The 27,622-nt window shown below is 41.9% G+C and overlaps 1 protein-coding gene across 2 annotated transcripts in view; it reads left to right on the forward strand.

Moving 5' to 3' along the window:
* The first annotated feature begins 491 nt into the window (after nucleotides 1–491).
* Nucleotides 492–27,622, forward strand: part of LOC146966682 (sodium/hydrogen exchanger 9-like) — a 58,429-nt gene continuing 31,298 nt past the window's right edge. The window contains exons 1-11 of one of the 2 annotated variants that reach the window (XM_085762961.1): nucleotides 492–724; nucleotides 1,377–1,567; nucleotides 5,096–5,173; nucleotides 5,713–5,789; nucleotides 8,282–8,397; nucleotides 15,789–15,894; nucleotides 18,321–18,464; nucleotides 19,369–19,469; nucleotides 22,469–22,557; nucleotides 23,854–23,967; nucleotides 27,413–27,524. In XM_085762961.1, coding sequence (XP_085619087.1) covers nucleotides 574–724; nucleotides 1,377–1,567; nucleotides 5,096–5,173; nucleotides 5,713–5,789; nucleotides 8,282–8,397; nucleotides 15,789–15,894; nucleotides 18,321–18,464; nucleotides 19,369–19,469; nucleotides 22,469–22,557; nucleotides 23,854–23,967; nucleotides 27,413–27,524 — 1,279 coding nt within the window. In that variant the 5' untranslated portion in view covers nucleotides 492–573. The remainder of the gene's footprint in view (nucleotides 725–1,376; nucleotides 1,568–5,095; nucleotides 5,174–5,712; nucleotides 5,790–8,281; nucleotides 8,398–15,788; nucleotides 15,895–18,320; nucleotides 18,465–19,368; nucleotides 19,470–22,468; nucleotides 22,558–23,853; nucleotides 23,968–27,412; nucleotides 27,525–27,622) is intronic. The other variant, XM_085762962.1, reaches the window with a different exon arrangement.

Here is a 27,622-nt window from a genome sequence, read left to right on the forward strand (position 1 = left end):
CTCTGACAGTATGCTCATAAAAGCTTTGCGTGTATTCATTTGTAGTTACCGCCATCTGCTGGAAAATAAAGGGACGACGTCCCATCTTCGGTGCGTTTAATTGCTTTCGTAAATGCCAAATGTTTAAAATCAAAGCGAGGCAAAGGCATAGGCTACGTCATAAGCAGTGTGAGTGTCATTCAGTATGAAGTGTCATAACCTGTGTATTGTTTTTTTTTCTTTTCCCCCACCTACCTTACAAACTATAGTTTGTGATTAGGTCTATCGCCTCTTGGTATGTTTTTGTTAGGCTACTGCTCGTGCACTTTACAAGTAATTTTCACTTCCTCTTCACACTGTTTAGGTACAGGACGAAAAAAAAAGTCTTTGTATCACAAAACAAAACCATGTTCTTGGAAACATCTGCATTTATTAATTAAAAAAAGAGAGAGAAAAAAATCCCACCACAACGGGAGCAACTTTAGATTTCCAAGCAGCAGTGAAGGCAGCACAGCAGGGGCTGCTGATGCGGATGTTGCTGCTGCTGAATTGAATCACAACTTGTTTCCGAAAAGTTTGACCTGAGCCTTGAAGATGTCGGGCACTATGAGCCACAGGCAGGACAATGTGACAGTGCTGGTCCTAGCTGCGGTTAGCTTGGGACTTATAACCATTCTCAGTGTGTGGAAGCTAAAACAGTTCAAATATTGGCTCATTCATGAAACTGGAGGTGCTATGTTTTATGGTAAGCAGCCTTAGCTTGAAGCCTATTTAGAATATAACGTTAGACTACGGAAGCAGTTATTCAACCAAACTTCCGGAGTTCTCAGAGTTTTAAGTGATATATGAAAATATTTTTAAAAAAACAGACAAATAATTCATCTTGTTTGGGGTTTTAGTAGGGATGTAGTGAGAGGGGGGCATTATCTTTTTTTTTTTTTTTGCTTATCCTCCATTTTACCTGCAGTGCATAATTTATCTCTATCTAGACTTCTCATTTATCTTCATATGGGACATTTATAATTAACACAAGGGCCACTTCCAAGTTAGCTTAGATAATTTATGCTCAAAGGCAAAAACTAGTTCAGGGTGTTATTTTAAAGGTGTGGTTGTAGGTTACAAACAAGTGTGTCTATGTGGGTGTATATTTAGTTTTCTGGTGATAATTCAATCTTTTGATTTAGGTTAGCATAACACAAGGGCTCACTAACGAGCAGTGCTTCATTCATGCAAAACTCAAAAGTTTCTCGTCTTTCCAATAGTTTGTCACTGTAACACAATATAGTGATACGTTTATGCAAATATTGTGGGCCATTTGTTAGATAAGGTATATTTTTGTATTTCTTGTATCTAAAGTATATATTTTTCTCCTTTTTCCATTTTGAAATCCTCTGCAGGTATGCTGCTCGGGCTCACAGTGAGATGGTTGTCATCTGACCAAGGAGTGCACGAGGGGAGTGTGTGCAACTGTGGTGCTTTGAACAGCACTCCTCACTTCTTGATGGTCAACATCTCATCACATGGGCACTATTACAAGCACGTTGGAGAACTAAACCAAAGAAACTCACCAATTCTAAACCCTCATAAGGTAACTAATGGCACTTAGATCTGACCTTCATTTCATATACATAACAAAACAACAAAAAATGAAAGTCTTTGTGCTGTACATTTTTATACAACAAAGCTACTATTGAAAAATGAAGCAGCCAGCCCTGATAAAACATTTGCTTTAAAACAAACTGCACCACAAAGGATGCTTGATTTTCCTCTGATGTATTTGGATTGCTTTTTCTTTTCTCCATTATTTTCCCATTGATCACACCTGTATTTCATCCCTTGTCTATCTTGGGTATTTACATCAACACAACAGTTTCTTTTAATGGTTCCCGTTATTGCTTTTCCTCTAAATCACCCACATGGTCTGTTGTTATTAGGGAAACAAGAAAGTGGTGGAGCGGAGAGAAAGAAGGCAAGAGAGCACTTTAACCGATATTAGGTTTTATAAAGGAACAGATAGGAGAGATTACATTTTCAGGTGTGCTCTGTTGACTAGGGGAAATTAGAAGACAACTAAACACAGAGACCAATAAACAGACTGGGTACATAGAGTCTTGTAGTACGATCGATGAACAAAAAAAAGGATTCACACCAACATTTTGTACACACACCCCTGCCAACAACTGCAAACATAAACTATGTGAATACAATTAGAAAACCCAATTTCGTTTTTCTTGTAGTTTGTGTTCCTCTCAAGACGTTATCCTAGTTCTGTGTTTACATGCAGGATTTCCATAATGAGATACTCTCGTAAGTGATATTGGTGGCGGATTTTCTCTGCACTGCAGGAAAGATGTGAGATAGTTAGTTAATCTCAACAGGCACTGCAGCATTTTACCCCCAGACAGAGATGGCCATCTCAACCTGTGACACAGAGCTTAGACACAGATGTGCATACCCACCATCTGTTATATGCTGGAGGCGATTACATATTGTAAGCAATATTCCAAACCAGAAGATGCTGTCTACATATCAATGATGTTTTTATTTTGTGTAGTAGGCAGCAGCCTTGCTCTTGATGCAGCAGAGAGTTAAATAACCACTAACCCATTATTTTTTACAAGGACTGCTGACTCAGAGAGGTTTTAATAGTTATTCAGTAAGTTTATACTTGAGATCATTATGTTTCTACACAAATAATCAAACTTTTTACTCTTATACATATTGTTTTGGGCTTTTTGCCTTGAGTATAGTCAAGAGAGACAGGAAATGCTGCAGTGAGGACTATAGCCTCTGCATATGGGGCACCTGCTCAACCCACTGAGCTAAATGGCACCCCAAACATTACATTTTTCCATATATATTTCTAAAAAGATAAGCATCAGGTATATAAGCTTTTGATGAAGGAGTTTTGTAACGTTTTGTCCTTTCATTGGGAGCATTTCGAAATGTTCCATATTGCATTTGAACTTTACATGCAAGGATTCTTCAAAGTACAGTATATTTGTATTATTTTTTTTGTCACTGATATTCAAAAGGAATAATGCTATATCTACAACTGGAAGCTTAAACCAGAGTGCTGCAAACTACTTGTAGCAATTATTTGTTAAAAAGGAATTAGTCACTGCCTCTAATATTGCTGCTTAGTAGAAGAGCTTAAGCCTTTAGATGGGCCTCTTCTTGTCATTACTATTATTACTGTTTGCTGGCTTGCTTTCATATTTTCATGGTGGTATCACAGTGGTGTGTCATATTAAAAAAACTAACCATTGAGCTGGGGATTCAGCTGATACGAGAGCCAACAAGCATGACAGGATGTGGAATGAGTGTCTTTGAAAATGTATTTATTAATCTCGGAGAGATATTTCAACCCAAGAGAATAGGAGTAAGTGAACCATGAACCTTGCAAATCATCCAGGCCAAGTGTAACTCTTCACTAATGGCTTAGACTCTTTGGCCCCGTGGAATGCTGGGGTCTCATTAGCACACCAGCAGAGGCTACCACATAGGCCATTACATCGGTCAAACCATTCTGTGTAGCCTTCATGCCATTAAGCCTGATATATATGGGGACCTAGCTGGGAGAGATAAGGATTTTGTTGCATTACCGAGTCCATTATGTGCCACTGGGGAGTAGAGGCATTAAAGTTTGTGGTCTGATTAAATTTAGTGTTGCTCAGCTGAGGAGGCAATTAGTGTATACAACACACCTCCATCCTAGGCTCTTTGGTGCAGGTGGCACTTAGAATAAAACCACGAGCATATGCATAATTTATTGATTACAGTGTCTGCATGTCAGTGTCTCTCTTATGCTCTTTTCCATTTGTCATGTACAGGCTGTGCAGTATAAAACAGACGTATATACACGTATATAGATGTGTGTGTGTATATATATACACATTGAGGTAGGTTATAGCAGCAGAAATATAGGAGCATAAAATAAATGCAATCTCCCACATTACATACACATGGATAATGTTCTCCAAATTCAATGTGTCCTGGAAATAGGATATTCTACAGAGACAGACTTGGGTTCATTCATCTAGATATTCATGCTATTCAGGCTGCTTTAAAAAAAAAGCTAAATCTAGGCCATTCTCAAAGGTCTATGACCACAGCCCTATTTTTCAGCAAGCATCATCATCATCATATCTCGCCTTTAAGGCTGAAATTTAATTGAATCGGAATTAAATTCTTTGGCATTCGCTGTATTCTTTGCTCGGCTCAGGTAAAAGTAGCATTATTTTGATCTGAATTGAATATCACTGCGGTTCGATCCTCAGAATGTATCCACAAAAGACATAAAAAGGATTCAAGGATGAAGGACATGAAAGGCTACCTTTCTTGGTACGTTGTGTTGCATCATAGTGGCAAGGATGAGAAACAGACGGAGATCGTGCACAGTATGTACAAAAATACACCGTGCTTTGGTTAGTGGTCTGTGTTCAGAGTAATCTAGCTTGTAGTGATTAGCAGCTTGGATTTTGTTTGATTTTATTCCGTCTGTTATCTGAACACATGCAGCTATACTAATGGTACTTGCTTATTCCCATTCTAATGAATGTTGGGAGTCTCTATGGTGCAGACTGACACAGCCAGTTAGACTTCTCACTCTGTATTATGCTTTGCTTTAATCAGCTGTGTAAGTCTGAGTCAGGGCACTTGGACTGAATGCTAATGCAGTACACAGTAATCATATTTTGGAAACTGGGGGCTCCAAAATAAAGTAATGCACCATCAAGTGACAATGCTATAGTGTGTTATTTGTTATGTACTTGATTTTGTGTGGGTACATACTGTAGAATCTTAATTTTTGGTAGAACACAAATCTGAACTCTGGTACATGTCTGAATTGTCACATTTTCTCATTTTCCTATGGTAGTTTTTTTTTTTCCATAAAGAGGGGACAGATAAGGTTGTCGTAGTGCCTGGAGTCTATTGTGACATTGGGATTCAAAGAGAAAAGGAACTAGCGCCTGTCTGCCATACCACAGCTGCTGAAGTGAATGATGTGTGTGTGTAATATCTGACTGTCAGTCAGTCACATTCAGTAAAAGGAGTCCTCTTGCTCCCCACGGAGCCCTGTCAGTCACCAACACAACAGCTCTGTCTTTTACAGGAGATCTTTGATCTTAAGGTCCTTTTCAATCTGTTCCTGCCACCTATCATCTTCCATGGAGCGTACACCCTTAATCAGGTAAGACTGCTGTTCTGACATGTCTCCTAAAATGGGGAAAAATACATTATCAAATAACTGTTCTTAGTTGGGCATCAATTTGAAGACACATTTATATTATTACAATTAATTTAAGTGAATATCCATAGTGATATATACAGTATTAAGATAAATTAAAGCAGAAGTAAGTGATATATTTGTGTTAATATAAGTCTTAAATAGTTATATCTTCCGACAGCAATCACTTACATAGAGTGTTTGGACTGAAACACGGGTCTGTCAGTCCCTCTGCTCTGCTCTGAGCCGAAGAGAAAACATTTATCGTATCCTACAGTTTTTATCCAATGAGGAGAGAATGGCACAGTTCGATCTGGTACGAGTTCAAGGAAGTTACGAGTGGCTGTTATAGTGACTTTCATGTGACTTGAAGCTGTAATTTACGATTTCAAAAGCCTACCTGGAACGCAGCATTAGCGAAAACGACCGGACCACTTACTTCTGCTTTAAGTAAATGATCACTTACTTACTTTAACTGATGTTCCTTTCCATTATTATTCTAGAGACGATTCATCAAGAATATGGGATCTGTTCTGACCTTGGCCTTTTTGGGTACTGTAATCAGCTGTATGATCATAGGGTAAGTCTTTGTTTATTCACACAAATTAGCACAACAAAAGCACAGTAAATCACACAAAGGTCAAGCTGTAGAAGTAGAGAATAGCTGAGATACTGGATGACTGGAAATTAGAAGATGTACTGAAAAAAAGAGACTTTTTACATAGCTTTAAAGGTCATATCTGAGACAATTTACTGACAATGGTAAAAGCATTTTTGGTAATAAAACATGACATTTAGCACTTAAAAAGCAATAAAATCAGGCTTAGGTTCAAGGTTAGGTTCAAGTTAGGTTAAAAAATTTAGTTTTTTTTTTTCATCAATTCAAATCAATTCTATGAATTTTGTTCTCAGGGCATGATGTTTCTGCACATAGTGTACATCACATACAAACTTCTAAATCAAATGGTACCCTTTACGATTTTGATCCCGCAAGAAAGGATGTAAAATCTGAGATCTTGGCCACTAGAAAGATGCAACACTTATGTTTTGTTTACAAGGATCTTTGTTGAGCTGTTTCATCATGTCTGCAATTAACTCCAATTATTTGCAGCTGTGTGTAGCCTCTCCTGTTGATTGGTGCAGAGCAGCAGAACAATGGTCTTTTTGTGGTAGCAGGAAAAGCACAGGTGTGGCTAATAACATTAATTACTACTCTGTTTTAAATGTCCTAGGACGCGGTTCCAGTGCAACAGTATGCACAACAAAAAGACCCTGGAACTGAGTGAAATGAACTTGAGACAACACTAGTGTTATTAATAACAAAAAAGCAGATTTACTTTGATCTTTTGGGGGTGCCCATGTGGCTCACCTGCGTAATATTAAGACTTGGTCCTAACCAGTCACTGTGGCTATAATAAAAGCAAAAACTCTGAAAAAAATTGCAGTAAATGAGAAAAAGACTTAATTTTGGTTTAATTTTGCATGACAATTAGGACACAACCACAGTCCTCATGTGTGTAAGTGCTAGTCTGGGTTCCTGCAGCTAGATGGTGCTATCTGACTATGGAGGAAATTCAGGTCTGTGGAAGCCACTTCTTACTGATGCACTAATTTGCTGCACATAGAGGCACATAGTGTGAAAACCTCATAACTCCAGCTTTGTTGTTTTGCCTGTTATCAAAGGACCTGTGTGATCAGAGCTAATAGAACAGTCCTTTATGATTTTATGAAAACATTTCACAGAGCTTCTTTTGCCCCCAGAGTAATACGCAAATTTTCACTTAATATGAAATATAATATCAATATGTATTTGATATTCTGAGACTTTTTTCTATATCTGCTAGATTATATTTGTCATGTTGTCTGGGATTTTATCGATGGCCAAAATTCATAACCTTTAGAAAATATAACTGGAATGAATATCCCTGTCCAACCTGTTAAAACCCAGAGTTACAGTAAGGATGTTTCCTTTCCTCGTCTCCCTTCCTTTTTTTTTTTTTTTTCTTCGTCCTGCCCCAGGATTGCTTCCCCAATGCTCCTGGGAGGCAGGGCAGGGTTTGACATGTTGGGTCACGTGTGCATTCTTTGATGCTAGGCACCAGACCTGACCAGTCCTGTTGCTTGTTAGTGAATCTGCTATATCCTACAGGGGAAAGGGGATGTCATGGGGGTAAGGAATCCTCCCTGACTCCGCTGATGAAGTACATTCACTCTCTGTCTGTGTCTGTTTGTCTCTGTCTCCCTCACACAAACACACACAAACACACACACACACACCCTGCATGTCATTACCATAACTTCAAATCTCCCTTTAAGATACATGAATAACACAGCTTAGCAGCTCGACCTGAGGGCAATACTCTAAATCCGTGCCCTGGGGATAGGTCGTGTGCTGTCACCATAGTAACAGACTCCTGCCAACGGACAGAGAGGTTCCCTGGAGGACAAACTGCAATACTGCTTATTATGGGATGCTTCACAGTAACAGGATTAACACTTAACACACATCAGTTACCAGTCAGGAGCTGGACTGCAGTGTTAAAAGCTGAATAGACATTGTAAAGTTTTTGCTCATCGGGTGCAATGTTTTCATAACAGGGAGGGAGCAGTGCATTCTGGGACAGATATATTCCTAGATTTGCTTTTCTGCCAGGCCCCAGAGCTGATAAAACATGCTGCCTCTATTTTATTTCTGTCACAATGCCCTTCACAGTCTCTCTTCATAGTTGTTTGGGTGATTCTGTGCACGCACAAACACACAGCCATATTAATATGCCAAAGTACCTATAATACTGTCAAAAAAGAACGCTGTCTAGGAAGAGTGCACACACACATGTTGAACTTGTGGAATTTAATCCCAGTCAGCGGTTTTTGTGTAATACACCTGTGCTAAGCGGGCCGCTGTCTGGAAACGGGTCAACTCACCTGCTGCTAGTTCCTGGCCCCATTACCCAGACTACGCTGGGGGAAGCCCTGCTGTGGTTAGAGGGATGACTGATAGGGCTAACTCTGGCTGGCACTCCCCTGATGACCTCACTGTGTGTCCCTCTGTCTGTTTGTCCTCAATCCCAGGGCCTGCATCTACGGCTTCACCAGGCTGATGGTGCTGTTGGGCCGAGCGGCAGATGGAGACTTTTCCCTCGCTGACTGCCTGCTGTTTGGTGCCATTATGTCAGCCACTGACCCAGGTATTTGGCTTTGTGACAGAACTCTTACAGTAACTCTCATCCTATCTAGTTGCGGCACTGATCAGTTTATACACATATAAAGTTATGGTTCCTACAACGGATTTCTACTCTTTTACAAAACTCACACTTTGTTTTTTGCTTTATAACACCAGATAAAAAAGCCAAAAACATTCCCTGTCCAAAAAAATCACAAAGCCAAACACTCTTGAAGTGACTGCATATTTCTTCTTTCTGCTGTTTTAGGTTTTTCGTTTTGCACTTTGCAGTTTCTGTGTATTATCAGATTACACGGTCAGTTTACATATCAGATAACATGTTGAGAAAGGTCGCACCAGCTTCTTCACACCCCTCTCTATCTCCTGTTGCTGTTACACACAAGTAAACATCCTAGTCTTCCTTTGTATTCTATATCCCCTGTCCTTTCCTTTGTGTTTGGACAGCAGTGATGGATAAAAGAGATTGATAGCCAAGCCTATATACGGGGACAAAGTCACGATGGCCTCGTAACTGCTTTGAATTCGCTGCACCTTTTTCCTAAGTGGAGGCGCAATATAATCTGTGTTCTTCAAGAGCAGTCAAGTGGGAAGTCGTAAGGCATCCTGCGACACGGCGACAGTGGCAATGTTAATGTCCTCATTTGGTAATGAATTATTTATACCAATGAGTGGTTGATCTGGGCGAGTGTCAAAGAGGAGCTGTAGATTATGGTGCCGCCGTCACTCTGACTGACGTTATTTTCCCATGCCATGCTGCGCTCATCCCTGGTGACCCGAGCGCCCTCGTCACTTTGATTAGAATCACACTGCAATGCATCGATGGCCCAAACCCCATGACCCCTAGGCTGTCTCCAACTTGTGCGGTCCAAATATAGCAGCAGCTCTTGATTTTCTGAAAGGGAGCCATTAAAATTTCACTCTCTGTTTCTCTTCCTTGTACATTTACATTTGTGGGGGTCAAAGCACCCAAACAGCACACACACACTAAAGCAAAAGTGATTCCTAGGACACTTAAGTGCTGAGGAATAAGGTTCCTTATCCTTGTCATGAGCCGTGTGTGACGGCTCTGTGGTTGTGTTGCTGACTCACTGTGTTAAGTGCAACTATGTCATGTACTGTTTTCTTGTCTGTAACAACATCTATTGCACGTCTGTCCGTCCTGGGTGAGGGATCCCTCCTCTGTTGCTCACCCTGAGGTTTCTCCGACTTTTCCCTGTTAAAAGGGTTTTCCATGGAGTTTTTCCTCAGTCGATGTGAGGGTCTAAGGACAGAGGATGTTGTTACGATGCCATGTAAAGCCCTTTGGGACAAACTGTTTGTAAAAACGGGCTATACAAATAAAATTGCCTTGCCTTGCCTTGCCTACTGAAATGACAGAGATCTTGAGAACCCAGTCAAAGTCATAACAGGCTGCTAGCCAGGCTTTGAGTGAAATGGAAGACCAATTTATTTGCCATTTTGCTTGTACTGGTCTCTGTAATGTAACAGACATTTGATCGCCCAAGGTCTCGTTGCAGCTTTTAATGACTTGTGCAAGGTTCCTCTGAGAGCAGCAGATAGTGACAACGGCATAGGGATATTCCTCTTGCTGCTGTAGTAATGTGTATTTTTTTTTATTAATTTGGTTGCTAATGCAGGGCTGCAGCTATACCACTGAAGATGCTAATTTAATCTTTGTATTTTTCATGTGAACAAAGATTTTAATGGCCTGAGGAGAAGTTCAGGATCTGCAATTACAAATAAATTACAGTGTGGATAAATCTGATATTCCTTAGAGCCTTACTTTTTACATGTGACTGTTTAAGCAAATCTTTAAAAGTTAACCTTAATTTTTTCCCCCTAAAATGGTATCCCTGAAAGTTTGGAGGGTTTCTTTTAAATCAGTATTTGCAGAATATTTGAATAAACATATATAAATGAGATACAATACAGTCAAATGGATGAACATATTAGTGTATTCACAAAGACTTCTTTGACAGGTGGCTTTGAGCTTGGATTTTGGTTCATTAATTTAGGATTTTGGGAATCCTGGCTACAGTCCTGGGCTGATTAGCACAGTTACTTCACAGAGAGAAGGTCTTTGGGTTTTGTCTCTTGACATTTCTCTGTGGATTTTGTAAGTTCACCCTTTGTCTGTTTTTGTTTAAGTCTGGTTTCCCCTCATATCCCAGAGACATGATGCGGGTCTGCTGGTATGTAGAAATAAATGTCAGTGCCAGTATGTTGCCCCAATATGGGCAGAAGCCTCTGCTGACGATTAATCGGATTAAGCAGGTGTGAATAGTGCAGAAAACTGTGCTTGAAGATCCGCTGATAGTTAAACATCTTTATATTTAGACCTAAATTAATTGTAATATTTTACACTGGTCAGAATGTTTTTTTAAATTATAAAGTAAATAATAAAGTATTAATAATTAATAATCTGTTTATAGTAGAGACAGCCAATGTACGAGTAACAGTCTGACAGCCTTAAAAATCCTCTTTTCATATTCATGTAAAAAAAGTGCTTTGGTCAAGTTGGTTTTTATTTGTATAGTGCCAATTCACAACAGAAGTTACCTGAAGGCACTTTTCAAATCGATTTTCAAATTGTGACTTTCATGTTTGGCCCTAAAACTCTGTAGCCATGATACCTGTTCTTTTCAGAACAAGGTATAAAGTTCAGGTCACAAAGTGGAGCGCCTGCTGTGCTGCATCCTCCAGCCTCAGGGATGGTAACAAAGGTCGGTGAAACCCTCACTTAACTTCTGAAGGACTTTTGTTTGTTTGTTTCTCTGCAGTTTTTCCTTTCACCTTTTGCTTTTGTATTCTTTTTTTTTTCTGCGACTATCCTGACTGCGAATAGCCTACATATTTCTTGTAGTATGTCAGAGCAGGGGAATGATGCCAGAGACATATTTATGTCCGTAGTCCAGATACCAGCATTAACTACAGAGACTTAAAGTGAACATTGAAAATATAAAACCATGGCTTCACTCTGTTTATTTAATAGGTTCAACTCAGAAAGTAGCTCAGTTTCCAGAAATGTACAGGTCTGTGTGTTTATACCTCAGATGTCAGTATTTGATCAACTTCTGAGGATATTTTACATAATTAATTCTTCAGTGTGATGGGTCGTAGATGTCAGTGCAATACTGGCATCATCAAATAAAGAAATAACAGCATGCAGAGTAGAAAGTTCTTTCATATCCTCGACTTCTATAAACCTTTAATTAAGAAATGTGGATCAAGTTTTGTTTTCTTTTTCTGTAGTTGCTTTTAGAAGGTAGGCTAATTAGAATCAACGGAAATTTTTGATAAGAACTTGTCCTGACATGTCAGCAAGCTACTGAGAGTAAATAAAAACAACCTGGAAATCTACTAGTCATAAAGCATTGGTTTACTTCACTGCTGCAGGCTCTCCCTGCTGCGGTCCTGTTACAGCTGTTTGTGCACACGTCAATACCTAAAAAATTGAGCTCTTTTTACGCAGAGCTGGGGAGATTACAGTAATTCCCTGTTGGCTGTTATCTCTTTCCTAATGCATCACTTTCAGGATTATATCTGCCTAATTTGGTCAAATCAGTGAGCAAATCCCATGCTCTCTGGCTCAGATGGCCATGAGCTTTGCCTCTGCTAAACCTCTGCAGTTGGGTAATTTGACCTAATAAGGCTTCCATTCGACCCTTTCAACTGTATTATGTCTGAAATAATTGTCTCTCAACCTTATGGTGTTGCTGTGGAAACTGATGAACACTTGACAGCTGTAGGATGGGGTTGCCATGACAACACAGCCAACCCGCACCCTAGTGTATGTGTGTGTGTGTGCGCGGTGGACGTTTTTTTCCCCCCTTCTTCTTCCTGTTATGCAGTGTGAGTGGTGCACGACATACTGTCATCAGCCAGGCATTATGGGAGCAGGGAGATGGAACGATCCTGACTCCGGGGGCCTACCTCAACCTCTCCAGATAAAGGATTTTCCCCCCCAACCAGGAAGAGCTTTAAACCTGTCAAAGACCAAAGAGCCAGATCTGTCAAAACAAGTCCCGAGGCTGCTCTCTCACCACTGCTCTTATTACCAGTCTGGTCGTATCCTGACTGTGATGCCCTCACTGCCCTGGTATTCACTGAAGGGCCAAATAGTGCAATCAGACCTGACTCATTATTCATATCACAAATTTTCCTGAAACTAATTTATAGGATTCTGTTTGCATCTTGGTCTCGACTGGTGGAGTATTATTCTACTGGGAGCTCTTGTTGTTTTGAATATGATATTGGTTTGCCGTCAGAATGGCATCAGTCTGAGTTTCTGTTTTCCTGCCCATGCCTATAACATTGGTGTGTGTGTGTGTGTTTGTGTGTGTAACTGTGTTGTTTTTGTTATATGATAATTTGGTTGTGCTTGTTAGGAAACCCAGCCTGGTCTCTCTTGTGGCAGTTATGGATGTTTACCTGTATATTTTTTTTGTCTATCCAAGCACATCTATCTATATTAATCTGTCTACCAATGTTTGCCTCCATTTATTTACCTCATGTCATCTAACCTGATCTACAGTATCAACAAACATTGCACTAACAATGCTACAACCGGAAGGGGATACTTGAGGTGCCACAAAGTGCAGAGCTGACAGGCGCTTCACCGTCTCGTCACCGTCAATATTCTTACTGTCACTCAGTGTCAACACTGGCGGTGTCCTGCAGTGCCAAACATCGCACATGTGCACACACACGCTCATTCATATTCTTGGCATCTTCCACTTGAAGTTTGTCATTGGTGAGGTCCCCGTGGAGTTTTGCTTGTATTCTTCTCAGCAGTCACAGAGCGTTGAGAGATTCAGCTGTATAAATAAGTGAGTAATAAACCTGTTTGTATTTGCCACCGCAGATCTGAATCTCATCATAATCTCTGTAGATAGATGATTCACACTTACATCAATAAGAGCAGAGTCATTTCCTGTACAGAGTTTACAGTAAACGCCGGGGACTGAAACAATCACGACAAGTCAAATTTGGACAATCTCTGAAAGCTTTGAAAACTTTAGGGAACTTTCCCAAGCCAAGTTGATCCTGTGATACAACATTTCCCAGCTTGAATTCAGGCTGTACCTTTGTTTTTTTTTGCATTTGTAACTATATGTCTACACCCTATTGTAGTTTGGCATTCATGCAGAAAATACCAGTGTTATGCTCACTTTAGATTTTTTTTTTCATTAAGTGTTATTCTTTGTGAAACAGCTTTCCAGCAGGACAAGGGAGTCCCTTTAGATTGAAGACTCCACTTTGACTCTTGATCTTTAACCCTTGTGCTCTCCTTGTTGGCCTTGGTGGGTCACATTGACCCAATTTTGTGTGGCTGATATAAAGCATGTAATGTTAAGTTATCACCAAATTCTGTGTTTCACCGTGTGAGTCAACTTCACTTCAACTTTATTAAAACACTTATTACTTATTACACTTATTTTTGGATTATAATGACGTCACAGACCTCAATTGCATGGGTCGGTTGATTGTGCTGTAAAGCCCAATATTGTTGTCTCTATTTAGTCTCAATGGAGTTTTTCCTCAGTCGATGTGAGGGTCAAAGGGCAAAGGATGTTGTTATGATGCCATGTAAAGCCCTTTGAGACAAACTATTTGTAAAAATGGGCTATACAAATAAAATTGCCTTGCCTTGCCATTTATCCTACAGTGCCAGCTAGTGCTCATGTTGGGTACGCGTGGCCAGGGTGAAGGGGGCCATCGGGGGTTGGGTTGGTCAGTTGGTGGGTCAAGGAGTAAGAGCATAGGTTTGGATACTGGTGAAACATGGAAGTGTAGCTGTCGTTACAGGTGGCAGGCCAATGTGTGTGAGGATCATGAATGAAAAGGAAATGTGAATATTTGCCTTGTAAGTCGCTTTATGGTGTGTGCCCCACTGCCCCTACATTTTCTGGTTGTGCTCCTAAAGTTTTCACAATAAATTGAAGAAAACCATTTTTTGTGGCGCTCCCTAGGGGCCTTTGGGTCATATAGACCTGAATACCAGGACTTTTCAGTATTTGTGTCTTTGTTTTGACAGAACAGTGAGAGATAGACGAGGAAACATCTTGTCTCTACTAGACCCCACCTTCGCCCTAAGGTGGACAGTTGATGACGATGTGTATTATTAACTATGTTTACAGTGCTTCAGACTAATTTTTGTGTCTTAAAATTGTAGCAGGAAGCAGGAAATGATCAGTTTTTTCGGGTAATAATTCAACGTTTTTGACTGTGCCTTTGCTCTCTTATACATCCTCCAAACAGTGAACAGTATGTAGTTTCACTGTGCACAGCACTCCACATGTCCAAATACACACACAGTCACAACTCCCATGTCTGTGTAAACTTCTGTGTCCACTCCAAGTCATTATGCAAGAGGCACCTGAGTGAGAAGCTGAAATATGTATGGGGGAATTGTTTGCCTTGCTGAGCAGCAGTGAGTAAATGTTACATTATTTAAAGCATGGAGCTGTCTGCCTGTTGTATCCCCCCTCTTCTCCAATAGACTGTAATTGGCTCTGTTTTAATCAGCTGCAGTATCTTAGCTCTAATCTCCTCCTGTTTTTCCACCGTTGTTCTCTCGACATTCCCCAAATCCTGGTTGCTGTGTCTCTCCGTAGTAGGAAAGCCCCGAGCTAATAAACACTCCCACATACATTCATGCTTGGTGAACATGAACATGATATGAAGCAGGAACACCTGCGGCACTAACAATAAGGAAAATTGCAACAGCCGGAAACTATCAGCATCCAGATGTGTACAAATCACATCAAACAATCCATTCATTTACTTCTTTGCTCAGATGGTTTTCAGTATCTGGCCTTGTTGCCGCTGCCAGCAAATCACAGATTGACATGTAATTAGAACAGTAGGTGTGAGCGTGATTTTCAGACACGGGAAATGTACTGTGTAAAATACACACTCCCACACTTAGACCACTATTTAATGTCAAATATTACAAGTCTTTGTCAGTATATTAAATAAGCATATCCCTCTGTGAGTGTATACGATGACTGTACAGTTCAGTCATGCAATCAATACCGAACACGGTGCAGCAAAGCAATCTGTTCTGTTTCCTGTTTAAAGATAAATATTGTCTTTTCCCAAGCAACATGTATTGTCTTTAGCTGGGGCCCAAACAAGTCTTTGCTTGGTTTAGTAACTCTGGCGGTTCCACATGTCACAAACCCCGTTCCACCCCTGTCAGTGTGCTGACATTTTCTGTCAGCTCTCATTGTTACAGTGTAACATTAAATCCCCTGCTTTCTCCTGTTAGTAGCAGCAGAGGTTCTTTTTTTTTTCCCCCCACACCAGCTTTGAGTGTGATTAGCACAGAGGTTGTTGTTCTGTCTGAAACCTCAAACAGTAGTAGGCTAACTTGTGTGTTTTTTTTTGTAGTTTCAGTGCTCGGCCTGCTGTCAAATCTGCATGTGGACCCGGATCTCCACACCCTGCTGTTTGGCGAGAGCGTCCTGAACGACGCCGTGGCCATCGTCCTGACACAGTGAGTATTTCCCCTTCAGGATTTCGCCTCTGCCACCCCCCCCTCCCCTCAGAATGTAATACACTTCTAGGTGCAATTTGTGTGGGAGCTCACTCTTTTTCCAGTTGACATTATGGAGGTGGATGTGTGGGGGAGGGAAGGCTGGATGGAAGCTGCCAGCTTTAAGGAAAGGGTGTGAATGGCAAAACAGCATGAGTGCCTCAGATGCTATGCAGTGGACTGCGTAAGAGAGTTGCCCCTGGCGCTGTCAGCATCTCATTAAGGTACTCAGTTGCCAGAGTGGAGAGACACACACTCCCAGCAAACACAGCTACTCTCAAATTTGGACAAAATGCGGCATAAAATCATTGAAGGCTCAATGATGCGTGCCCTGTCCGTGTATTTCACTCGCCTCTTTCTTTTCTCTTCACTTTTTCCACTTTCTCTAGCGTTTGTCCTGCTCACACACACACACACTGCAGTCACTGTCTGCTCTATTTACACAATGCTAGCGAACAAAGCCAGTGAAGTAGACATTGCCAACAGATGGCAAGATGGGGAGCAGAGAGAGAGATGGAGATGGAGAGAGTAGAAGACTCACATAGGTTTGCATCCGTGTGCAGGGAGGCAGACGGATGCATGAATGAATGAATGAATGAAGGAAGGTGGATGGAGTTGACAGGGATCAGGTTTGTGTCCATATTTGTGCTTTCGATTCACACTGACTGACACATCACATGTACAGTACCTGCACACTCTGACATCTCCTTCTCCAATTGCACAAATGGGCCCAGACAGGCAGGCAGATGGAGAGAGAAGGGGAAGGGCGGGTGCGTGGAGATGGCTGTGTGTTCACACCGTGGCTGCTATCTCTGTGTACATTGAAGCACGGAGGGAGGGAGGGAGGGAGGGAGGGGAAGGAGGGGAAGGAGCAGGAGCGTCTTCCCAGACAAACAGTCAGATAGTGCTGTGTTTGTTCCTGGAGTGGCGTGACCGGCCTTCGTGCCATCGCCCGTCACTTGACTGGCTCACTGGCCCTGCCGGTCGCCCTGGCCCCGCACACAAAGCCGGCCCTTATTAGCGAGCCACGCGGGGTCCTGGCACTGGAATTTTAACAAGCTCTCGGAGCAGCTCAACCTTACGCTGATGTGCCCTCTCACAGGCTCTAACCTTCCTGCTCCAGCAGCCCCGAAACCCAGCCACCATTCAACCAGGTCCCTGCGTTGACATCTTGAGAATTCAGACTGGGGGGGGGGGGGGATCAGCACCAGCACCAGCAAGACAACGTGGACGTGAAGATACAGTTTCCATCCAGAGTGTCACACAGAACAAAGTGACTAGTGGCCAAATTTAATGTGCTAACACAACTGGAGTCTTTATTTTTGTGGAGGGGATAATAGATTTTCCCTTCTTTTTTTTCAGCTCGCTGAGCTCATTAGCAACAGCGTGATTGATTCTTCCCCTTTTGCTGTGGAGATTAAGGCATGTTGCGGCGCGTTGCTAGCTCATTTCAACCTGACAGCATGAAAAGCGGAGATGCATTATGGGTTCATTTGTCAACGGTTTGGTGGACATGTTTTATGACACTGTGGGGATCTCCTGCACGTTAGCTGGATTATAACGACCTTCTGCGTTAAACCGGCTACAGGAAGCTGTGCCGGTTCACACGGTGGAAGCGGCACCAGACGCCCTCCGTCACATTTTTACTGACTTGAGGGTCTGACTTTAATTTAAAGCAGCCAAAGTCCCAAAGCGAGTACATGGGAGGGTCTGTGGTGGGGTTGAGAAATACTGTCATTCCACAAAGGCAGCCAGCTCCATCAGCTACTCGCATGGCTGCCTGCCTCTGCTTGCTTCACCTCGGGCCCTCTTTCTCTCTCTCTCCTTCCCAATTTCTCTCTCCCTCTCCTCATTGCGAGGCCTCTTTTTGCACTCATTGACTGCCATGTGGAAGTCCCCCTTCCCCCCACAAAGTAAATATTTATAGCACTGTGAAAAGCACAATGCTGCTGTCTTTGTGAACATCAGTATCATTTCCCCTGTTTCCCTCTTAACTACCCGGAGACGTCTCAGAGGCGAATAACTCAGGATGGATTGTTTTTCAGGAAAGGATTTAACTTCTGAAGAAGGCCATGTATTCTTAGGAATGACTCCAATAAATTGCATTTAAAGGCTTTGCTCAGCATAATAAGCATGTGAATTTATGCTCACCGCTTCAGACTGGTTTACACCAAGGAGCTAGTGGGCCGTATTTCTGATGACAGCATTTCTCTCAGAGCCATAAACAATGTTGTGTCTTTAATGTTTCAGTGTCAGTAACACTCATATTCACTGCTGTTGTAATTGTCCTATTGGCTCCTGCTGCTTCTTCTTTTTTCTTTTTTTTAACATTGAAATTTGTCCCTCTTTCACTTCAGTGTGTGGTGTTATATTTTTTTTTCCTCTAGTGCCATCAACACCTACGTTCAGACCGGGGCGGGACACGCCTTCAACCCCCCTGCCTTTCTCCACTCTGTTGGTTATTTTCTGGGAGTGCTTGCCGGCTCCCTCCTCTTGGGTTTCATATTCACAGTCATAACAGCCCTCATATCCTTTCATCCCCTCCCATCTCTGCCGCTGCACCCCAAAGTCAATTATCACCTCACCATCCGCTGCAATCTATCCACTTCCTCAACTTGGTAATTGCCTCTCTAACAAATCCCCACTGTACCACCTTTATCAACAAAAGCAATGCGGCTGAGTCTCAAATGCTCCTGCGACATTAATGGTCGCAGAGAGCTCGTCAATCAAGCCAATGGGCTCTGATGAAGTTTCGACTCGCGCTGTTGTCCAGCATTTCTCTCTGATCTTGCAGTAATTAGACTTTAGGATGAAAAATGAGGATGTGTCATGAGAGGTTTGGGGCAGAGCTCAGCTCTTATTTACAGTGACTAATCTCCGGGTGCGGGCAAAACACAAAGTGAGCATTTATTAGATTTAACTGATGCCAGCTATAGCAACATCCAGATCTTGGGTGCTGTCTTCCTCAAACAGCAGTTTTGTGAAGAGATTCAGTTTGACACGCAGTTGCTCAGTTATCTTTTAATTACTTACCATACCTGTCCTCGCTGATTACAGAGGGAAAGGATCGGATTTAGAAATGCGTCTTCATTCTTGCGAGCAGAGTGTTTAGGTGGGTTGGGAATACAGAGCAGAAGACATCATATTTACAATATCTATAGCTGATCATCTTCACTATCCCAAATGAAGGGCACCTAGTCCTGTGTTGTTTTTATTATATAGATAGGAGGGAGTGAGACATTGACTGGAGAACTTACAGAGAGGATGTCATTAAGACCCAGTGGGTTACTCTGCCTACTCTGCAGTTGCTTTCGGTTCGCCGTACTGCAGTGCATCTCTGTCTGCAGGCAAGCACACGTTAGACTGATGCAAAGTGTTTAAAAAAAGACTGTATGATTATCTTCTTGTGTATCTTTAACTCTCTTCCCACCTCACCAAATTCACTCGGCTGCACGAGAGCCCGCTGATAGAAACATCTGTCGTCTTCCTGCTGTCCTGGAGCAGTTTTCTCTCAGCTGAGGCCAGCGGACTTTCAGGTGAGTCCTATTGCTTATATGTAATTCGTGTGTGTGTCTGTGTCTGTGTGGGTGTGTGTGTGTGTTTGTGGGTGGCCATGCTGGTGCTCTAGCTGGCTGGGAGGTCAGACAGAATACAAATCCTGTTAGTTGAACCGCTGCCCTTTCCCCCCTCAGGCGTTCCTTCTGAACTGCGTGAACTGACTCGCTTGCTGCTCCTCAACATCAGCGACACAAGCAGCTGTTTGATTGGCAAGCTCTCTGCTGCTTTCAAGGCATCTGTGACCACTTGCATTCTCAGTTATCCAGACATGACCGGCTCTTAAAGAAGAGAAAATATTCTCACACTGGCACGCGCTTACATACCTTACCCTCTGAGAGTCCTTCCTTGCCAATATAGCAAGTCAATAATGTATAGATAAGAAAATATTAGGCCAATCTCTTCAATACTGGAAACTGCAGGTACCAATTCCATTCTGGCCCCAACCACCATAACTCATTTTAAAATGGTGTCTGCCCTCCCGTGTCTGAGCATGTTTGCACCTTTAGTTTGGAGATGGCGCCACAGATAGCAGCAACCTATAATAGTATTTTTTTGCCCCTAGATGTTTGCTCAGCTCCCCTGGAAAGTCAAGAAGTGCTCAGGTCTCATGTGAAAATGGATACAGCCTGATCTGCTTCACCATCCCTGCCATTGATTTCTTTATCCATCGCCAAGGGCGGGTTTTATTTCTTATAAATACTTATTGTCTTTTTTTTCCACTAAATTGATTTGCAATGTTTGAATAACAAGCGGTTCGTGTTGGGAAGAAAACCACGCTCGCTTCTCGGAGTAATCCATTCGTTCATCAATCAGACGTAACCTCTGAAATATGCATGTAGTCTACATATGCACAGTTAAGTGTTGTTGTTCCTCCTGCCCCGATTGTGTCAGAGGGATTCCACTCATTCAGCTGATGTTGTCGAGCTTGCTCTTACTTGGCAGCGCTCCCTGTGGCCTGTGGAGGAGGAGAAGACGGTTTTAATGAAATAACTTGACCTTTGTCTATTGGACCCAGATGCCCCGTCTATAAAGTACACCACAGCTGAATGCTGCCCAGTGTGGGAGGCAAACAGCAGCAAAACCTCGGGCAGCGACTCTCGACACAATCTGAAGCAGAGAGCCTCGGGTATTTTTAGCAGAGGTGCAACTTTTCTGTGCCCGTGTTACTGTGGCGGCTTATAGTGGAATACTTCATTTTGACTTAAAACCGGCTCTGTTATAAAACCCAATTTTGATGCTGATGTTTGGTCACAGTAATCCAAAGAAAAAAAAAGATTCCTATTGCAATTTTCTACATTCTTAGTCCAAAATTGAACCTGACAAAACTAATCTGTGAAATGCTTTTCTTTTCAAAGACCTATAATGGTCCATGTGGGCTGCAGCAGAGACCCAGAGAGGCCTCCCTGGTATCCTTTGGTAATCGAGGCTCTCTCTGTCTCAGCTAATTGCTGGAGTTTAGTGAGGGCGTGTCTAATGACCCTAAACCTCACAGGGAGCCCTGTTGTCATTAATCTTATGCCCCTCACAACTCCTCATTACGGGATGTATCTCAGCTGTGTTGCCAAATGCCCTGTGTGGAAGAGCCTTTGTGTGGATGGTGGATGATGTGTTACCTCTGTCTGTGTTATGTAAACCAAGGAGGAGGATGTTGCCCTAAACCAAATGGAACCAAAATGAGATCTGCCATACTGGCATGCTCCATTAGACTTTGCTGAACAGTGCTGGAAAGGACATTGTGAGCAGGGGTTACTGGAGCTAGCATAATGCAGGTACAGGTCAGCATCCAGGCGGATGGTGAATAGAGAGTAATGGACTGGTTTCACTTAGCAGGCAGAATCACAGGTGCTATATTTTCCTCTGCTGCCATATTTATCACTGCCAGCTCCGTCCCCATCAGTAGTTTCACTTTTTGCCATCATCTGTGATTCTCTCTCAAAGCGAAGAGGGAAAAAAAAGTGAAATTGAATTTCTGCAACAAAGCAAGCATGTCCTGTGAGGCTGCGACCCACCTTTCATGCTGTGTGTTTTAGATTCCAGCACTCTGGTCCAGCCAACCTCCTCTGTACAAGCAGGGCCCCTAATCAATCCCTCCACCCTGTTTCCTGTCTCTGTGGAGCTGCCTTTCTTTGCATTTCTTCCCCTGCTGTATTTTGCTTGTCATTTGTTTTTCCTTCGGTTAATTTCTGCTCCTCCGCATCTGGCACAATCTATCACGATGATGTCATTGTTTAGCATTTATTATTTCCAGAAATCCATGTCCCTGGAGTCGAAATGGAAGTTAAGATTTTTGGCCAGAAACACGAAGATGCTTAAGTTGGGTTGGACAGCTCATTTTCATTACGTTGTTTATACAGATGGAATTCACTGGATCCGGGACAATGGGTGGATACGGGGCCGGACTGGTGCGATCATCACACACTTTACGGTCACATACTTTATGGTCAAATGCAGACATAGCTGCGCACAGGAGGATTCAATCGGACCCCTGTGCTTTTTGGAAAATGTTCACATGCATAGTTCTGTGAGACTTCATCTCATATCATTTTCAAACTTTATCTAAAACACGTTTTGTTTGCAGTTGCTCTGATTTTGAAATTCTCCTGCAGCAGTCTGGCATATTCCCTTTTCACAAATAATTTTCCAATGATGGAAAAACCTCCTACAGCTCATTCCCATCATTACAGACCCCCAAGGCTCTGTGTGTTAAGCAGCACACAAATATACATACTCGCATCCTGATTACATAATATGTGCATGTATAAGCGATTTTGCATATTTTGTTCTAATCAGATACAGCACATTGTTTTACTCCCTGCTGTCTATGAAAGTCTCAGCTTTGAGTCTTATCCACAACATACCGATGCTCACATTTACAACTAACATATGTTGTGAATGCTTAACACTTTATTTGCCTTTTGGCTCGTTTCCCTACTGATTTATGTAAATTGAGGTGCATGTTTTTCTTGTCCTTTTTCAGGTATTGTGGCTGTGCTGTTTTGCGGCTTGAGCCAGGCAAGATACACGATTCACAATCTATCCTCAGAGGGCAGGACCAGGACCAAGCAGGTGGGTTTACGGAGGATGATTGCGCCCTATTTCACTGATGTATGTTGTCTGTTTTGAGCAGCATTTTCCAGTCGGCTCACTTTGTGCACATTGCCTTTTGATGCCAATGTTTGTGTCCTGCGTGCATGTGCAAGCAATCATTAATTGCCATTAGTGGTCTGGTTGTCCAGTGGGTGTCTGTGTGGGAGGTTTGGTCTCCAGCTATCTGCTTAAAAGGCTGAGCACAGATGGAGGCCAGCCCACTGTCATACTGTACCGGCGAGCTTCACAGAGGAGCAAATAAATCAGAAGTACACACATATACTCATCTACACATTTATTATTCATTATCTGTGCCACAGTGCAGCTAACTGTTTATCACAGAAAAGCCTTTTAAAGGGCGATGCATGCAGCACAGTCGAAGCCTTTCCCTACAAAGTGACTTGGCTATGTAGTAGCCATCGAATGTGTATGGCGCAGTATGTTTACTTGGCAGAATGCCTTTATCTACATTTTTATGATTTATACATGCAGCTGCAGCTCAAAGGGAAAGACAAAGTGATTTAGCGTATGCAGACACTAGTTGAATAGCTAGCAGGAGAAATATTTCTGTCTGTGGCATCTCTTGTCCTTGTGATGTGTGGCTCTTAAGGGAAAAGGTACACTTATTCAATTAGACCAAGGCAAAGCCGGTCCAAGTGATAGAAACAGAAACTAATAAATTATTAACTGAATCATAACATCTTCTCTAATGCTTCCAGATATGACATAAGGGCCTTAATTAATACTTGATACCTTATGTAGAAATACATCCGTTAAGTGTTTCAGATTCTATTTGTATCTGCAGGAAATGACACTCAAGGTCTATAATATGTTCTGTATCATTAGAGGAAATGTAAGCAAATGAGTTGTATCATTCCTCTACAAAGAAATAGTGTGAGAAAGGAGCAAGCTTTGAGATGACTCCAGTCATTCTTTACACGCGTACCCAGCAGCATGTTTGAACCAAACATTTTTAGAAAGATGATGACAGAGACGTGTCTGCTGCTAAATGCAGCCACATTACGTCCTCCAGCTGTAGACGTTTGCAGTTGCTACCTCAAAGGATCAGGGAATAACATCAAAACTGGATCTGTCGTGTTTGTACAAATCTAAGCCTGTTTACCCATTTCCGATAGGATCTGAGTCCCTCATTTTCACCCCCCCTGCATGCTGACTGACACACACACACACACACACCCCTACACCCTGAACTCCTCCTAATCTTGGATGACCTTCTCTCTCATGATCCTCTCAATCCCTTTTTATAATTTGCAGCTCTTTGAAGTCTTCAACTTCCTCGGGGAGATTTTCATCTTCAGCTACATGGGATATGTATTGTTGATGTTTCCTCACCATGTCTTCAAAGCCCTCTTCATTTCTGGCGCATTTGTATCCTTTTCTGTTACACGATGGAGCATCTTCACTCCCTGCTGTGCAGCCTCAACAACACACTCTGACCACACAAATGGTGCCCTGTTCTGATTTGCTCCGTCTCCTCTACCTTCGGTCATAATTCTTATCTGCCCGGTCATCAGCACTTATTTGACCAGAGTGTTTTCTGCCTCAGCGTTGCTGCAGTGCAGTGATTTCCTCCGTCCCTCTCTTAAATTGTAAAGGTTTGATCTGGAGAGCTCTGCAAATGCCACTCAGCCAGTCTCCAATGATCACCATCTCTGCAGATTAAGATGCTGCAGTGCAGCGTTTGTTCTAAGGAATGCCTATGAAACAGAAATTTAAATAGGCCTTTAATTATTGTTACAGCTGCTTGTTTTCAGTTCTCCAGCAAAGCTCTGTGGAGTAAAGATGTTTGCCTGTTTGAAGTAAGCTTACAGTACTTTAATTTGTAGTGGATTAAGCACTGTATCCCTGTTGAGGTTGAAGATTAAATCTTATTAGCTCTAGAAACTCAATTGAAAGAGGCCCATGTTATTGGTTAGATGGTATTCCCACATTGTTAAAGGGAATTTCTGCTCTAAAATGCTTTTAACATAGGTTAAATTGTTGTCGGTGATGCATTTACTTAGAAAATGTAGTGATTTATTTTTTTCATTTTCCCAGTAACTGACCAGAGAATAGGTATACAAGCTGCTTAATCAATTAGCCAATCGAAAAATTTCTGACGGTGATATTGAAAATCAATTAACAATTTAAGCCTTTATCAATAACAAAGGCAGAGTCATTCTTTTTTTTTCAGCTTCTCAAATGTAATGACTTGCTGCTTTTCTCTGTTTTTATGTGATTTTTAATTCTAAATATTTGAGTTTTGGCTTGTTGGTCAGAGAAAGCAATATGAAAACGTCAGCTCAGGCTCGGAGAGATTGTGCTGAGCATTTTTCCTGTAATTCCTAAAGACAGGTCAATCAATAATACAAAAAACAATTAGTTGAAGCCCTACTTCCAGGGCGTCTACAGAGTAGTCTGACATGAGAAATATGCACAGCTATCTAAAGCATCAAAAGTAACTGTCAAGTTTTTTCAAGAGCAAAAGCTTTTCTACAATTTGGACCTATAAAAATCACTGAGGATTCACTGGTTTCTCTTCAGACAGCAGTCTCTCTAGACCAGAATGCAATGCAGTTACAGTACAGTACATGATATGAAAGAGCTTAATGATGCTACTAATAATACTCATTATATGTTCAAGTTACATTATCATAACAGCTGTGTGAGATTCGCAGCTGCTGCTGTGTCTGTCAGCTTTTGCTTTCCGAGGGGAGCGGAGGGCCAGTAATGGACTGCTGCCTACCCACGCTACAATCGTCCTTGCCTGAGAGCTGACATGACCACGGCGTACGCCTGAGGAGAGGCTGTAGTGGCCGCACTCCAAGGAGATGTTCCTTCACAGTCCAGTGCCCAGATGGCCGGCAATTATTATTACAATCCATCTTCCATCATCGGGTCAAAAGAGCCAGGGAAAAAGACTCGGCTGAGCAGATTTGCTCTCCGATGTTCCTTCAGTGGGAAGGTCTGCCAGTGAGACATTTCTGACTTGAGCACTTAGCCTGTTTAGCTTTGTCCTTAATTGTATTTCAATAACAAAAACTAAGACTGGAAAAAAAGAAAGGTTAAGCACATCTACTGGAAGCTGACCCAGATGTACAAACAGGAATAAATGGAGGTCAGAGTCCTCTTGTACAGTGCTAAAAGTGTCTATAAAAATGAAATAACCACAGTAATTCGACCCTGTTAATCGCTCTTTGGTTACGCAGTAGATTTTAATCACTGTAGCTTGCAGCCTTTGCCAGTGACAATGGAGACGGGCTTTATTGGAAATGAGGCTAAGATGAAAGTGCTTAATTACCTCCATTCAAATAGCCCAGAGGCCTCTGATAAAGAGAAATGACTGCTTTTGGGAGCAGGATATTGCTTTTGAAAATCCATAGGGTGCATGAGATCTAATATTGACTGCAGGGTGTGAGAGAGCTCTGTTTTAGTAATAGCCCTGTCAGAGTAAGGTCCCCTGCCTAAGATATTGATCCCTTTATTATTCCAGGCATCATATTTAGACTTATTGTATAATAGCTAAAATCCTCTCTCTACATGAAGCTAAAGCAGGGGTACCTGTCCGAATAGATTATTTTTATGCACTAAAATTGAAAGAGAGTTTACAAAATGTGTGTGTGTTTTCTTTAAAGGGATAGTTCGACATTTTGGCAAATTGGCCCATTGCCATAATCCCTATAGTCATAGCAGTAGGTTCGTTACCTTTATTTGTCGGTGTAAGCTATTTTTAGAATGGCGGAGCAGAGCGGCGAGCTGCTCAGAGCTAACCTACGGAGGCTAGTGGAATTTCTTGGTTTCCCTCATCAAACTCATCAAATACACAATCCAACAACTCCAAAACGCTCTGGTGTAAGTTGTGCACATTCACCACGCTATGAGATAATAACAGAACGTTCTGCTCCGCTCCGCTGTTCTAAAAATAGTTTACACCGACAATTAAAGGTAACAAACCTACTGCTATGACTATAGGGATTATGGCAATGGGCCAATTTGCCAAAATGTTGAACGATCCCTTTAAAGAATAAAAAGCTAGCCTGATCCCCTCCAGCCCTGCTTCATCTGGTCTACAGCCTTCAATTAGGCAGCAATAACCAAAACCTACCTCTAGTCTGAGGCTGCTGTCCAGCTCATGTGAAGTTTGCAGAGTTCATACAGAACTACAGTAACTTCTTCTAAAAGTACGACAAAAGGTGTTAAGTGTATCCAGAAGGGCAACTATGTCCCTGATAATTGTACAGATATCCTCTCCCTAACTGCTGCCCAGGACACTTAGCATTCAGTCCCATCCTATGTGAAACATCAAAGTGTGTGGAGGGCAGAGACAGCTGGCACAGACTGATTGGCTCTGTGCCTCGGCATGGTGCCACACTGTGTTTGCATCCTAAACAGAAAATATTCCCAGATTTTTTTCCCCCTTCTCCACGTGTGTTCGTGCGTGTGCATTTAAGCGAGTGTATAGTAATATTCATGGCTGCACTTTTGCTGCCTGATCTCACAAAGAATTTAGACTTTTTTATTTACCCTGGGATTGACCGTCATGTATTTTGTATGAAAAGGATCGAGCTCTCTGGAGTCAGCCAGGGGGATCTTTTTTTAGAATAAATAAGAACAAAGATCTTACTTTATTAGAACATATTAATAATTTACTTCAACCTTGACCAGTATAGCTAAAGACTTAATCCCAAACTGTTGAACCCAAAACCAAAAATTGGTAGTTTTCATTAAAAAAGGTCTAATTTCCAACAGAACATGCTGACAGATGAATGTACTTGAACCTGTGAATGTCTCCCAGTCAAAAGTATTCTCCTTAATCTGTATTCAATTCTTATAGCTCTCCATCTTTATTTCAAGAGCATGCAACATCTACCCTTTATGTTTCCTGCTCAACCTGGGCCGCACAAACAAGATCCCCACAGACTTCCAGCACTTCATGATGTTCGCAGGTACTGTTTTTTCACACTCATTACACCTTTTTTCTTTTAAAACATTATTCATTATGATGTATTTTTCACTTGAAGTGCCATTTTGCACGTCTGAGCAC

The sequence above is a fragment of the Trachurus japonicus genome, chromosome 20 (genome assembly GCF_045865225.1).
Source record: "Trachurus japonicus isolate A0001 chromosome 20, Traja_1.0".
Lineage (NCBI taxonomy): Eukaryota > Metazoa > Chordata > Actinopteri > Carangiformes > Carangidae > Trachurus > Trachurus japonicus.